Genomic DNA, 15,845 nt, shown 5'->3' on the forward strand with positions numbered 1-15,845 from the left:
TTACGTTGCTCAGTTGTTACTGGGAGGTTGTGCAGAAGAGGTGGCTTAATAGTGTCCAAATCCCTCCTGCTTCCTGAGGTACATAGGGGTTTGGATACCCAGAAGCTACTTTGTCTACAGTTTTGTTAAGGTCTACGTACGATGATCATCAGAGTAGTTAGGGTCTGTAATGTGTAAATCTGTCTCTTACAGAAATCTTGAGGACGACATAGAGTAAACAGCCACCTTTTATTAGACCAGCTGTGATCTTTTTTATGCTTCTAGTCCATACTTAACAATTCAGGGGGACTATCTACTGGAAAGATACGAATGAAGCTGTCACAGACTTCTAAGAGTCCCTGGAGTCAGGGACTCGCTATATCTTGCTATGGAACAGCTTTTTATTCCTACACTGCATGATCTCACGCTAGATTTTCCTTGATAAACTCAGCCCATCTATTTAATGCTCTTCATCTGTACATGAAATAAATATTTTCATTTGGGGTATACTTAGACATTTACAGTAAATTGGTTTTCAATATGAATAATTAACTGTTCTGTCTGCAAACTTAAGGGAACTTCAGCCTTTGTGGGATATATATGTATATGTGTATGCAAGATTATGCATATGTTTACCCAAGATTGCTAAAGGATCTCCAAGAGGTCTTGGATGAAGATGGTAGTTGTCACGTCTTCTCCTTTGGCATAATGGAGATGAAGCCCCTGTGTGACAGAGAGAAGTTTTCTCAGTCCAGGGAAGTGTGAGGGTACACAACAAACAGAGTCTAAGGATCCTGAGAAAACCCTATACCCTCTCTCCTCTACGAAACAGCTGCTGCTGTTCACATTCCCCCCTTAGGTTTGAGTAAGAAAGAACAAAAAGCACAACAAATCTTAGATATGATATTTAATACATAGCTAGAAGATGCCCAGGTTACTGTACTGCCGAGAAGAGTATAATCATCTATAGAAGGCAATTTTGCAGATTTCTGCAAGTGCAGTATTTACTGTTCTGTGCATTGAGCGGAGTAGAGAGGTGATGGAAGTGTAGTGAACAGTAAAATCATGAAGCTTGAAGCTTCTTGTTTTAAATGTTACCTGTGCCCTTCAATTGCATCTATGCATATTTTGTTCCTGTGGAAATATAAACACTTTATTTAAATGTTGATTATTTCAGGCAATGAAAGAAGAGGAAGAACTTACAGCAGAGGAAAGAAGGAAACTGGAAAGAAAATTAAAAAAAGAGCGCAAGAAGAAAGAAAAACAGCTGATGAGGGAAGCTGGAATCTCTACTAAAAAGGTGGAGCCCAAAAAGCAGTCGGGATCTGAGCTGGCTCTGGCCTATTTAACCAGGTAAGAATACTAAAACCAGGTGCAGGTGCTCCCTACGGAAGTAAGCTGTAAACCATGCCAGAAATCCAGAACAAGTAATAACACATTAAAGGAAATTGCTGCAGTTAAGTACTAAGTTAATGTTTCATCTCAGTTGACACCCTCACATACAATTGATCACACCATTGCATTTATGTGACAGGAACAACTGAAGGATGTTAAGTATGGTGCAAACATTTTATGGAAAGACAGCTCCTGTCCTGAAGATCTTATTGTTGATATATAAATATTATGGGGTTAGCTGCACTTACAAAGATGAAAGGCACATCACAGAAAAGATTGCATGGAGGAAATTAGTTTTGTTTCTTAAGTGTGCTGTTTTAAGTAGAGGCCTTTCAGGTATTTATATAAGCGAATTGCATGAAGTGGTTAAGCATGAATTTAACTGCCTGCATGATATTTGGATATTTGTAAATTAAGATGGTATTATGCCACTGTTTTAAAGTTAATAGTGTACAATGTCTTTTTTTTTTGCATACCAAAGTATATAGCAAATGTAGTGGCTGATTTCAGATAGGAAGCAGTTACTTCATCTAGTTAGCGCACTTTTTTAGAATACTTAAAATTCCAACATAAAGCAAAGTCTATGGTTGAAATAATGAACTGCAGCACAGCATTCATAGTACTCTACAGACAGTAAGAGGTCATGTATAAACAGGACGATAGTGTTTATTTTTTTCCAAACTACAAAATATACCCTTTCTGTAAGACCTCCAGGAGACTGGCCTGTTACAAATAGTGGGTTACCACATGGAATAACTCCAGGGTTGCATCTCTGGCCATGCTCAAAACTGAAGCATCCAGACTGTCTGAACTGTTACTTACCACTCTCAGCGGGGAGGGAGGAAATTAATTGCATTCCAGGCAGAGGGACTTTTGCATTTTTGTTACATAACCCTCAGCACACAGCGATACCAAAATGACAATAATATTTTTGATCTGGAAAACAGCTGGAGTAGTTCACCACTGTTTTGAACTGCAAACGGATTGACAGTTAGCTTTGAACCATCTGCTCAGACTGTACTCTGGTATGTGTGCTAGTAAGTGGTGGATCTAGAGATAATGGCTTTCAGGTTTGGAAAGCAAAGGAACAAGCTGTGGGTTTTTGTTTGATATTCCACTGTTATCTGTATGGATTTTTGCCTTGTTAGGTGGGAGAATATGAAACTGTATTTGAACTAATATTTGAACCAGTTTGACTCTAGAGTTTCACTTAACTCGTACCAAATTACCTTCAAATAATAAACCTGCTACGTCATTTGGTCTTGTCATGTACAGAGTCCAAGGGCTGTAGGTACAGCAATAGGTTTTGTGGGATTATTTCAGCAAGACAATTTGAATTGTCTAGATTTAACAGGGATAGTCATAAGATGCTGAACTGCCAAGCAAACATAACCATAGACAGCATTCAAGACCCAAATGTCCCAGGACCCTCTAGCACTGTTGTAAATTACAGAAAAACAGCTTAATCCCTTTACACCTCAGATGTTTTTTCAACCCAGCAAGATTGGAAAAAGAAACAACTGGATTTAAAGTGATCAGAGTAGTAATATATTAGCTGGGGAAGGGATACTAAAATCCAAGCTCTCAAAGTCCATTGTAAAACCCCCAGCAACTTCAAGGATTTCAGTCTGTGTGTTTTTGTGGGGCTACAGGCGTGAATAATATGTGGGAGGATAACTTAATCTTATAGATGCAAGAGATTAATATAATTGGAAGTAAACAAAAGGGTGCTGTGGATTTATGTTTTGCTCCACCTGCAATAAAAAGCCTTACATGACAGAAGCGTTGCTAACTGAAGTGACATCTTAATTCCCTGATGACATGTGAACCTCCTGTAGGACAGGTGGAGCTTGAAGTACCATATGATAACTAAAACTGTAATTTTTATTTACTAAGAGATGATTCACAGCATGAGAGCACAACCATATCAAGCTTTAGCCTATGACAGGAAAATACTGAATTTGTTTTAGTGAAATTTTGTTTGATACCTTTAAAAGAAAAATGTTAGAAAGCATTCAGGGAAAGACTTTTGTTACCCATCTAGACTTTTGACATGCAAGGGAAAATTCAACTTATTTTATAGGTCATGCATATTTTAAGAGGTAGTAGTTCCGTCAGATTGCAGAATCATCTTTTCCAGCGTGTGGGATTCTTTACCAGGAGAATAAATTTCCGTTTCAATCAGTAAAGTCAAGAAGAAGTAGCAAAACTTTACTTGAAGGAAATAAACCATGGTTAACAGTTACTGTTTTGTGGCAGGTCCTGTGCTTAGAAAGCCCTGCTTCTGCAATAGCTTTGTGTGTTCTATTTAAAAAACAAAATGGAAGTAGCAGGCAGCCCACAGGCAGCACTCTTCTCTTCGCTGAGGCACAAGGTGACTTTCCCAGAGATGTGCCTCATCCTTTTAGTCAAGATGAGTTAATGAAGACAGCATTGATGAGAGGGAGTAAGTCATGCAGCGTGTGGGGGGCAGGACTGCTAATTGCATACTGCCCTTCCTGATGGCTTTGAGACCAGCGCTGCAGCAACGGAGCTAGATTCAGGGTGATGCTTCGCACAAAGAGCAATGTTAGACCAGGGCACGTGGCTGTCCGTGACAGCACTGCCGCTGTGTGTCCCCGCTGCCAGGGGCTGCTGAGGGTCCTCATAAACCTCTCTAACTGCTGGGTACAGTATGCTACAAGCTGACCAGTTCTTCCAGTTTTCCAGGTTTGTTATTAGAGTCTAAAAACAAATAGTCCGTGATGCTTTGCCAGCCTCCAGAGAGGTCAAATTATCATTTTATTGGAGGACCATGCTGGCAATTGAGAGAGACTTTTTCCCCCGTGCATATGGGATGGCCACTTGCAGCACACTAGCACACTGCAGTCCCTAGCTAGACCTGAGGGTGCTGAAGGGTTTCCCCTGTGAGCTGGGTGACATTGATAGCCCAGGCTTTTCAGCTGCTTTCTCATTTGAATGAGACCAGGATGGGTATCCACCAGGCTTTGCACTCCTGATGGAGGAGAAGCAGCCAAAAAGCTCCTGGATTTTTCCTCTCTCACTTTGGTTGGCCTATGGGAAAAGGAAAGGGGGAGAAAAAAGGTCTTTGCTTCACCATTTTTATCTCACCTTTTTCCTCGATGAGATAAGCTCAGGCGCTTTCCCAGCGTCTTCTGTCTAACGCGGCGATCACAGCATGCTTGTGGAAAGGGAAGAAAGTCACCACTGTCAGCTTCTCCACCTTGCTGGGGGAGCAGAGAGGTAGATGTGAAGATATACAGAGGATTAAAAATAGGGAGCTTAAGTGAAAAAGGGAAGCAGAAAGGTTATAAAACTATGAGAAGGAAAAAAGAAAAGTAGAATAATGAAAAAACCCAGCATGGTACTGAACAGAAGAGAAAAAAACTGGTAAAATCACTGCTGAGGAATAGGGAAGAGCATGAGTAAGGAAGGTACTAGTGGTTGAATGCACTGCACAAATATCATACTTTTAATGATGGCAGGCCTTTTTTCTTTATGATGGTAACTGATGATACAGGTTTAAAGCCAAGACTGGAATGTCTCATTACTTTGATTCTTGGAAAATATAAAATAAAAATTCATCATTTTCTGAGCATTAATCACGTTCAAGTGAAAAAATGTTGCAATTCATGAGAATGATAATTAGACTTAATTATAACCTAACTGACCTTCTGTGTTGTTAAAATGTTGGCAGAACTTGTTTGTCTTGGCAAGCCACTCTCTCCTAGAAATGTTTCTATTCTTTTTTTTGGCTAAGAAAGTTCATTGCTGTATGGATCTGCCCATATGGTTTTCTTCATCGCCCATCAAAGGAACAGACAGAGATCTGAAAAGATGTCACTAAAAGTATGTGGAATTACAAGATTGATATCATCTGAAGTAGAAGCAATAGATAATATCGTTATCTGGATATTGCTGTGAATTACCTAACTCTCTACTGGGTCTGCATGGCAAGGTTTTGGTAGTGAGGGGGTTACAGGGATGGCTTCTGTGAGAAGCTGCTAGAAGCTTCCCCCATGTCTGACAGAGCCAGTGCCAGCTGGCTCCAAGATGGACCCGCTGCTGGCCAAGGCTGAGCCCATCAGCAATGGTGGTGGCACCTCTGGGGTAACATACATAAGAAGGGGAAAAAACCTGCACAGCAGCAATTGCAGTCAGGGAGGTAAGTAAGAATATGGGAGAGGAACAACCCTGCAGACCCCAAGGTCAGGGAAGGAGGAGGGGAGGCAGAGCAGAGCAGGTGCCGGAGCAGAGATTCCCCTGCAGCCCCTGCTGAAGACCATGGTGAGGCAGGCTGGGCCCCTGCAGCCCGTGGAGGTTAATGGTGGAGCAGCTATCCACCTGCAGCCCATGGAGGGCTCCATGCCAGAGCCGGTGGGTGCCAAAGGAGGCGGTGACCCTGTGGGAAGCCCATTCTGGAGCCAGCTCCTGGCAGGACCTGTGGACAGAGAGAGCCCTTGCTGGAGCAGATTTGCTGGCAGGACTTGTGACCCCGTGGGGGACCCACGCTGGAGCAGCCTGTTCCTGAAGGGCTGCACCCCATGGAAGGGACCCACGCTGGAGCAGTTCATGGAGACCTGCAGTCTGTGGGAGGGACTCACGTTGAAGTTTGTGGAGGACTGTCTCCTGTGGGAGGGACCCCACGCTGGAGCAGAAGAGTGTGAGGAGTCCTTCCCCAGAGGAGGAAGGAGCAGCAGAGACAATGTGTGATGGACTGACCGCCACCCCCGTTCCCTGTTCCCTTGTGGTGCTAGGGCAGAGGAGGTAGAGAAACTGGGAATAAAGTTAAGCGTGGAAAGAAGGGAGGGATGGGGGGAAGGTGTTTTAAGATTTAGTTTTTATTTTTCATTATCCTACTCTGATTTGATTAGTAATTACTTTTCCCCAAGCCGGGTCTGTTTTGCCCATGACGGTAATTGGTGAGTGATCTCTCTCTGCCCTTATCTCAACCCATGAGCCTTCTGTTACATTTTCTCTCCCCTGTCCAGCTGGAGAGGGGAGGTGGGTACCCGGCATCCAGCCAGGGTCAGCCCACCACAGCCTTGCAATAGTATTATCATGCATTAAAATATCAAAATTAAGCTGCTGGAGTACATTTCTCTCCAATTATTTATGTTATGCTAGTAATATATGTCACTACGATGTTTCCCAAGGCATTGTATTTTCAGTTTCCTTTATAGATCTTACTTTTCTCGTCCCTAACTTAAATTTAGGTGAGATTCAGAGAATGTCAGAGACTTCTTTAGGGGGGAAAAATGCTTATAATAATACAAAGCAAGGACACATTACAGAAACACAAAAATGAGACACAGAATTTCTCATCAAGTGGGGAAATAGTCTGACTCTGCAGAACACAAGGTGGTTTTTGCTGAGCGCAGTGGCAATACAGCTGAAAGCAGTGTACAACCCAGGGCGATTGTTTATCTGCTGTTTGCAGAATGGAAACGTTCCAGTCCTCGGTCAAACTTCATTACAAACAGTGCCAAGCATGGGAGATTTTAAAGCTGAAACATTGCTCTTCCTTTCAAAGAACATAGAAATCTGAGGAACTTTGCTGTATGTGTCTATTTATTTATTTGTTTGTTTTTTATATATGTATGTATAATATATTATCAAGCTGATATTTATTCCTGCTGGAGCAGAGGCCATCTGGAGAAGGGAATTAATAGGTAGCTTAATGTTCATTCAGTGTTAGCAGCTAGGAAGTTTCTGATTTTTGAAGGAACCAGTGGAAGCTCGTCCTGGTCTGTAAAGAAGGCAGCAGTATTTGAGGTTTGTGACCGAACAGCTGAGATGAAGGTGGCCCTTCAGAAAATAACAGAACCATTCATCCTACCGCATTTGGGACCGGGTGACTATACTGAGACAGCTTCTGCACAAATACAACCACACTTACTAGTGTTGAAAAATAGTTTCTACGTTTATATTGGGTGGGCTTGTGTCAGATTTAGTTTGCTTTGTTGATCCATAACATTTTGAAGCTGATTTTCCTCTCACAGTTTAAGTACTTTTTTTAGCTGTGGTCAGTGATGACTTTTGGTGTTTGATTCTGAACTTAAGTCATTCTCATTGCTCCTGGCCTTAATCTTTATTAATTTCAAACTTGGCACTGGTGTTGATGTTTCACCATCAGTGGCTTAAGCTTTTCGATATTAAGAGCAACTGATGCACTAGAAATCTAAACATAAACAGATTTTTTTTCTCCCTCCAGAGACTGACGGTTTGGGTTCGATAGCAACTAACATTAGCATTTAATGTCATTTCTCCTTCTTCCACCCTCCAGGAAGGAGACTGATTTTCCTTCCTGCCAGGGAGGTACAGCCTATGTAAAAGCTCATCCGTTATCTTGAATTTCATAAACTATTGGAGAACTGCTCAAGTGATGAATCTCAATTAACCAGTAGCAAAAACTGTGTGTGAACTTAGGAGGAGCTATTGTAATTAGACACAGCAATGTTGCTGAATTCCCTTCAACAACTGGGGCTTTAAGGTGTCTTTGAAAAAGCGGGTTTTCCTCAACGATTAGGGGAATAGTGATGCAGGCTAATTTTCCTTTAATAATCATAGGGCTATTTTTTAAAGGTTCTAGGGCAAGCATTAACTATGGATGTAATTAATCTATTCATACATGCTTTTAGTCATTTTGTCACATTCATTAGTTCCAAAAGAAGCCTCATGAATCCGGAGAGTCAGATACAGGATAAATTTGCATTTGATGTTGTTATGTGGCTTTGTTTTATGTGAACTTGGGCAGGTACTTGCTACTATCTGTTTCCAAAGGCTTGCACTTTTTCTAATACTCTAGAGATCAGTGAATTTGTTTTAGCACTTCTCCAACATTCTATATTGCTTGACTTTTAATTTCTACCAGGGCCAGACCTGCCTCTAAGTGGGATTCCTCTTCTTGACCTAAATCAGCATGTCTGTAAAACTGTTTTTCCATTGATCCTAATAGTTGGACAGATCTTCCTCATTTGAAAGGAAGCCACTGTCTCTGTTCATGGCAGAAAAAAATGAGTCTCATCTTAAAGAGTGAGTTACCTTATCATTATCCTGCACTCCCTTGTGTAACTTCAGTACCCCATGGCATCTGATGAAGCCACCTCAGTTTGTTTGCAGTTCCCTAGCAGCCCCGGTGTTACTCAGAAACTCTACAAAGCTCTCTGCTGCAATGCCCACACCGTTCCTATTTTTAGGGTGCTGGTATGCTGGTAGTTAGTCTTATGGGGGTAGGTGGAGAGGGCATATTCACTGTACAGATCTGGTGCTGCTTATGGCTATTCTGCAAATGTACTCAAGCATATTCTGCAGAAGGCAAAGCTTGCTGTTAGGGGATATGAAACAGAAAAATTATTTTGCTATGTTGGACCTGTTATTGAGCAGGGCTTTCTAAATCATTGTATTGCCCCACACTTTGTAAATAGCTGCTTCTCTTCCTGGTGTTTACATCCTTCCCATGGCTGTATCGGTTTTCTCAATCTCGCTGCCCCTTCGGTGAAGTGGTACATCCGTAATCCTTCATCCGTTGCTAGTCCTTCCAGACACTGATATGCTCTGTTGCTCTTCTTTGAACTTCTGTGTCCGTGATTGTTCTGGAAATGTGAGACCTGGAACCAAATATGCTGTTTTACTGGAGCAGCCTTCCAGCTTCACGCAGAAGGGACTGAGAGTCTGCGATTCCTTCCTGCTCCCTGTCACTCTGGCTTTGGTTTATGGGCAGCAATGTTGGATTCATCTTTGAGCGATAGCACATTGAGATTTCACATTTAATTTGCTGCATGCTGAAAACCTTTTCTTTTTTTCTCCCCCAAACTATGATTCAGTTTTGTGTTAATGACAATGTTGGCACAAACATGCCAACTATAGCTGTAATAAATTTTTCGCTGACTATAAAAGGGACGGTGCTTCTCACCCTACTTCAGTCTGGCTGCAGCGAGTCAGATACCCTACTGCTTCAGAGTTGGTTTATGATATACATTTCCAGATGTTAGTGTTCTCATTATCATCTGATTATTCAAACTATGCATTTCAGATTCTATGAATGTCACGTTACACTCTCAGTAATAGCACCATACAGCTTTTCCCTGTTTAATCAAGATGTCTGATGGCAGCCTGACTTGATGATTTTCAGTCCCTGTGATACACTCGTTGACTTCTGGATTCACTTTTCTGTATCTTGGTGGCAAGTTATATGCAGAACTGTGTTGGAGCCATGCCAATGTTTTTCTAACCCCTGCATGACATCCACAGGATGTCATATTGTGCAAGAATTGCTTTCAAACCGTTATTAACTTCTTGGTGGGTTAGCTGCTTTTTATGGTTCCAATTCAACAATTTGCTGCTTTGCAAGAAGCACGTTAACATCTCACTGTTAATTTTCTGTTCCTTATGTATATCGTGTCTCTTTTTCCATATACAAATATTACAGCTATTCAGAGATCCAGGCTTTGCCTGAAGTAAGCTCACCAAAAAAGGAAGGCAACAATTTTGGTCTGCAGCTCTTCCACACGAGTCCAACGTTGCAATGCAGGTGGTTAAAGAGATGCTGGCACTGAACGGAGGAAGGTGCCTGCATGGCACAGTGCTGTGCAGAAATACTGACTCGGGTCTGGAAGCTGAATAACCGGGTTAAAACCCAGATGAGCCTGAATTAAGAAGTCATGGCTCTTGGCAAATGAGCTCAGACACTGTGTGGAGTTGATTTATAAGTTAGTTATATTGCTTCCAGTGCCAGAGCAGGCACTGAGGCTTCTTTAGCTGATACTGAAGATAAACTTGGTGTCAGTTAAAGCTAATGCTGACAAATAATAGTATTATTTACTACAGAATTCTAAAGCCAGCAACCAAAAGTAAGAATAAAAAACAACTTTAAGTAGCTTGGCTCCAATCTCAGCTATTTTTACCAATAATTTTGGGGAAGAAAATGAACCATGGGATTATATTCTGGGTATCTGTAATACTGTCCTGGAAATGTTCCAGGATGTTTGCTGGAAATGACTGAAACTATTAAAAAGTCTTCTCCGTACTAGTGTATCAAGTTTTGAAGAACCTAAGTACTTAGAAATATTTTTTAATGTATTTTGACATTTCTAGCTTGCTGGGTAAACAACTCTGGTTTCTAGAGAGAAAACAGGTGATTGCTTTGAAGATTCTGAAGTGCAAGGTTTTAAGACTTTTAAGCTTAGTTATATGTGGAAATTCTCAGATGTTGCAGATATTTCTGAGGTATTTTCAACTCATTTAGAAGTAGGAAGTTTCAGAAACATGAATGATTGCATAATTTTCCAGCCAAATTAGTAAATGCTTCTGATGCAATTCATTCAACTGAGCTTTGGAAATGCAGCGGGACCAACACTACTTTCCCTGAACCAAACCTCTTATGGTTTAGCTATTAACATTATTCTGGGTGAACCCCTTTCTATAGGGAGTGGTTTTGGAGTAGCTTTCTTACCCCTTTGCTTAGTACTAATGTACAGCTTAAAAGGTGAAAGCAAGGGAAGCTTGTGTCCATGCTAAATTTGTCTCGGTCAGAGTCAGTAGCTGTCCTATCTTTCTAAATCTGCTCATTGTCCTATTTAGTTTATGACAGAGGAAAGAGATTTCTTCTTGTAATTTCCATAACCATAAATGGTTGCTAAATTTAACAAAAAGGGAGAAATAGATTAGGAAACTCTAATCCTGCTTTATGGCTCCAAATCAAATAATTTGTCTTTCTAAATCTTTGAATTAGTTTTATGGAAGGTCACAAGCACACATCTCAAAGCATATTTCAGTAAAAGCTGCAGAGTGATTTACTTTGAAACATTCTCTCTCTTTGCGCTTCTACCATTTTTTCAGTGTGAAACTAAGCTGTCAAAATATTTACTTGGGCATTTGGTTCAAACATTCTCATAGGGAAATACTGTATTTAATAGCATCATTAACATGAATTCACAAATCCTTTCATCTGACATCTATCATTTGCAGGATCAGCTGAAAAATATGTCATCTTTAAAGGGATTTTTATTTTTGTTTTTTAAAAAATATTTTATCTATCTTCTCCCTGTCATAATAATGGTAATTTGCTCTTCCATAATACCTTTCCTGATAGCATATCATGACTGTATTTTGACAAAATAAATGAAAAATATTTTGACACTAATTTATTCACTCTTGTTATGACAGCTTTTGAGAAATTTTTATATTACCCCATTTTGCAGATGGATAAATTAAACAGTTATGAAGTTTGTGACTCACCAAAGTCCTTGCACTATCCCAAGGCCTCCTTTCGAGCAAGTGACATGAGGGAAACTAGACATAACTTTCTTCTCATCTGAACACAGGCTTTGTTTTCTTTGGCCCTATGTAAATGTCTGGTCCCAACAGATCTGTAGGATTTTGCATGGATTTTTTTTTTTTTCTTCTTTCCTGTAGCGGTGTCTCAAGACAGGCCATGAAAGGCCACTAGCATCTATACTAATCTCTAGGTGGGCATGCAATGTATGGATTAATATTCCAGATCCTCCTAGCTACTTTGCGAGAGGTTTCTGTCTTCCATGGTTGGGCTCTCCTTGCAGTTGTGGTCCTTTGCACTATTGCTGCAAATGACCAGAGCAGCTTTATTCCACTTTATTGCCGCTGAACAAAAATTCGCAGGTAGCCGGCTGGAGATTACAGACAGCATTTTTATTCTCAGTCACATACGCAAGATTTTTCTGCTGCATATGATTTTGTATCCCATGAGATTGGTGGCTCTTAAGATAAATCATAGAATCACAGAACCATTAAGGTTGGAAAAGACCTCCTGGATCACCAGGTCCAACCATCAATCCAACACCCCCAGGCCTCCTAAATCGTGCCCTGAAGTGCCACGTCTACATGTCTTTTAAGTATCTCCAGGGATGGTGACTCCCCCACTTCCCTGGGCAGCCTGTTCCAATGCCTGACCAGCCTTTCAGTGAGGACATTTTCCCTAATATCCAATCTAACCTCCCCTGAGGCAGCTCGTGGCCATTTCCTCTTGTCCTATTGCTGGTTACTAGGGAGAAGAGACCAACCCCCACCTCACCACAACCTCCTTTCAGGTACTTGTAGAGAGCGATAAGGTCTCCCCTCAGCCTCCTCTTCTCCAGGCTAAACCCCCCCAGCTCCCTCAGCCGCTCCCCATCAGACTTGTTCTCCAGACCCTTCACCAACTTTGCTGCCCTCAACATTCTCTGTGCCTGAAGAGGCTTCCCACACATCCTTGGTTTTCTTTTAACTTTTTCAAAGTTTAGTTAAACTTTTTCAAATTTTAGTTTGCTTGTGCTTATTTTTTTAATATATTTTAGCAGTAGGATTTTTAAGATTCCTCATAAATTTTCACATATATGTTGTCATAGCTATAAATTTTATTAACAGTTATTAGCCATTGTGCTGTAAAGAGCTTCCCCAAATGGGGAAAACTAGATTACACGTGTTAAGTCCATAAATATTGGGGTAAAAGTAGTTAAGGTTTCTTTGCCTGATTCTCTTTCCTGTAAAAAGTCTTTGTTTCCAAATCTAGTTAAGAAAATTTAATGCATCCTTTCTTAATGACTCTTATTTCCAGTAAAATTAAATTTAGTATTGTCGTGGTTTAGCGGCAGCTCAGCCCCACACAGCCGCTCGCTCACTCCCCCACCGGTAGATGGGGGAGAGAATCAGAAGGGTAACGCTCGTGGGTTGCGATAAGAACAGTTTAATAATGAAAATTAAAAGAAACAACAGTAGAAATGCAATGTAAAGGAGAACAACGAGAGGCGCAAAGCCCCGGGGGAGGGGGGAAGGGAGGGGAGAGGGGGAACGAACCGCCGGAACAAACCGCACGCGCCGCAGCCGCTCGCCGCCCGCCGACCCGACGCCGCGCCGCCTGCGCGCTGCCACTGCCCCCCCTCAATATACTGGTCATGGTGTCACATGGTATGGAATGAACCTGCCATTGGCCAGTCGGGGTCAGCCGCCCCCACCATGGCCCTGCCCCTCCCAGCCCCCCCTGCCACGCCACGCGGCAGAGCGCGGGAAGCTGGAAAGGTAGCTGACCCCCACAGTGAGGAGAATTAACCCCTTCTCAGCCAAAACCAGCACATTCTCCACCCCTTATTCCATACCACTTACACCATGCCCAGGTCCCATATGATGCAATACAACCGTACCAACCACCACCCCTCCCCTTCCCATCCTTTAACATAATACACAGACATCATTCCCTTAGTTCATGGATCTTCCCTGTAAAATGTCCATTAAAATGTCCATTGAGTTCACGCAGTCCATGACTCTGGGCTCCATCTGTTGTATCAGTCTTTCCGGGTGGGAGAGATGGTGTGTGGCGTTGGGTTGCTGCATACCGAGTCAGTCATCGTTCCATCACTGCTGCACGGCTTGTTTCATAGTTGATCTTCCATGGGTTGGGAGGCTCGTACTCTGATATCATTGATACAACACAGAGGTGACACACAATATTATATAGCAGTTCACATTGTGCCATTCAGTTCATTGACTGTTTTCACCCAAAATCAAATCCCCTTGAGGCACACATCGGATTTCTCCATCCTCCCGCATCACCCACCAAGTGCACCCAGGTCCTCGAGCAAAAGCAATCCCATGAATGGGTTTGCCTTTGCCAGAGGCAGGAAGAACCCAGACTGTTTTGCCCAGCATACTTTTTGTGTGCACTACAGGGACTCTATCCCCTTCCACAGTATGTAGGATTTCTGACTGGGCAGGGCCAGCTCGGTTGGCAGATCCCCTCGTGTTGACTAACCACGTGGCTTTTGCTAAATGTGTATCCCAGTGCTTGAATGTCCCACCCCCCATTGCTCTCAGTGTGGTTTTTAACAGTCCATTGTACCTTTCAATTTTCCCAGAGGCTGGTGCGTGATAGGGGATGTGATACACCCACTCAATGCCGTGCTCTTTGGCCCAGGTGTCTATGAGGCTATTTCGGAAATGAGTCCCATTGTCTGACTCAATCCTCTCTGGGGTGCCATGTCGCCACAGGACTTGTTTCTCAAGACCCAGGATAGTGTTCCGGGCAGTGGCGTGGGGGACAGGATATGTTTCCAGCCAGCCAGTCGTTGTTTCTACCATTGTAAGCACATGGCGCTTGCCTTGGCGGGTCTGTGGGAGTGTGATATAGTCAATTTGCCAGGCCTCCCCATATTTATATTTCAGCCATCGTCCCCCATACCACAGAGGCTTTACCCGCTTCGCTTGCTTGATTGCAGCGCATGTGTCACATTCGTGGATAACCTGTGCAATAATATCCATGGTCAAGTCCACCCCTCGATCACGAGCCCACCTGTATGTTGCATCTCTCCCTTGATGGCCTGAGGTGTCATGGGCCCACCGAGCTAGAAATAGTTCACCCTTATGCTGCCAGTCCAGATCCACCTCAGCCACTTCAATCTTGGCAGCCCGATCTACCTGCTGGTTGTTTCGATGTTCTTCAGTGGCCCGACTCTTGGGGACGTGAGCATCCACATGCCGTACCTTTACAACCAGTTTCTCTACCCGGGCAGCAATATCTTGCCACAATGTGGCAGCCCAGATGGGTTTGCCTCTGCGCTGCCAGTTGCTTTGCTTCCATTGCTGCAGCCAGCCCCACAAGGCATTTGCCACCATCCAGGAGTCAGTATAGAGATAGAGCACTGGCCACTTTTCCCGTTCAGCGATGTCTAAGGCCAGCTGGATGGCCTTTACCTCTGCAAACTGGCTCGATTCACCTTCTCCTTCAGCAGTTTCTGCTACTTGTCGTGTAGGACTCCATACAGCAGCCTTCCATCTCCGGTGCTTTCCCACAAGGCGACAGGACCCATCAGTGAACAGGGCATATTGCTTCTCATCTTCTGGCAGTTTGTTATACAGTGGGGCTTCTTCAGCACGTGTCACCTCCTCCTCTGGTGATAATCCAAAATCTTTGCCTTCTGGCCAGTCCATAATCACTTCCAAGATTCCTGGGCGACTGGGGTTTCCTACTCGAGCCCGCTGGGTGATCAGTGCAACCCATTTACTCCACGTAGCATCAGTTGCATGGTGTGTAGAGGGGATGTTTCCTTTGAACATCCAGCCCAGCACTGGCAGTCGGGGTGCCAGGAGCAACTGTGCTTCAGTACCAACCACTTCTGAAGCAGCTCGAACCCCTTCATATGCTGCCAATATCTCTTTTTCAGTTGGAGTATAGCGGGCTTCAGACCCTCTGTATCCCCGACTCCAAAACCCTAGGGGTCGACCCCGGGTCTCCCCAGGTGCTTTCTGCCAGAGACTCCAGGTAGGGCCATTCTCCCCGGCTGCAGTGTAGAGCACATTTTTTACATCTTGTCCTGCCCGGACTGGCCCAAGAGCTACTGCATGGACTATTTCTCGTTTAATCTGTTCAAAGGCTTGTCGTTGCTCAGGGCCCCATTTGAAATCATTCTTTTTCCGGGTCACTTGATAGAGAGGGCTCACGATCAGACTGTAATTTGGAATAT

General features: G+C 43.1%; 1 protein-coding gene across 15 annotated transcripts in view; it reads left to right on the forward strand.

The window, feature by feature from the left end:
• Positions 1-15,845, forward strand: part of CHLSN (cholesin) — a 140,751-nt gene that overhangs the window by 105,250 nt on the left and 19,656 nt on the right. For 14 of the 15 annotated variants that reach the window (XM_075104944.1, XM_075104946.1, XM_075104945.1 and 11 more), the window contains one exon: positions 1,157-1,332. In XM_075104944.1, coding sequence (XP_074961045.1) covers positions 1,157-1,332 — 176 coding nt within the window. Of the gene's footprint in view, positions 1-1,156; positions 1,333-6,842; positions 6,934-15,845 lie in introns of those variants that run through there. The other variant, XM_075104958.1, reaches the window with a different exon arrangement.

This window comes from Phalacrocorax aristotelis, chromosome 10 (assembly GCF_949628215.1).
Source record: "Phalacrocorax aristotelis chromosome 10, bGulAri2.1, whole genome shotgun sequence".
NCBI classification, from domain to species: Eukaryota; Metazoa; Chordata; class Aves; order Suliformes; family Phalacrocoracidae; genus Phalacrocorax; species Phalacrocorax aristotelis.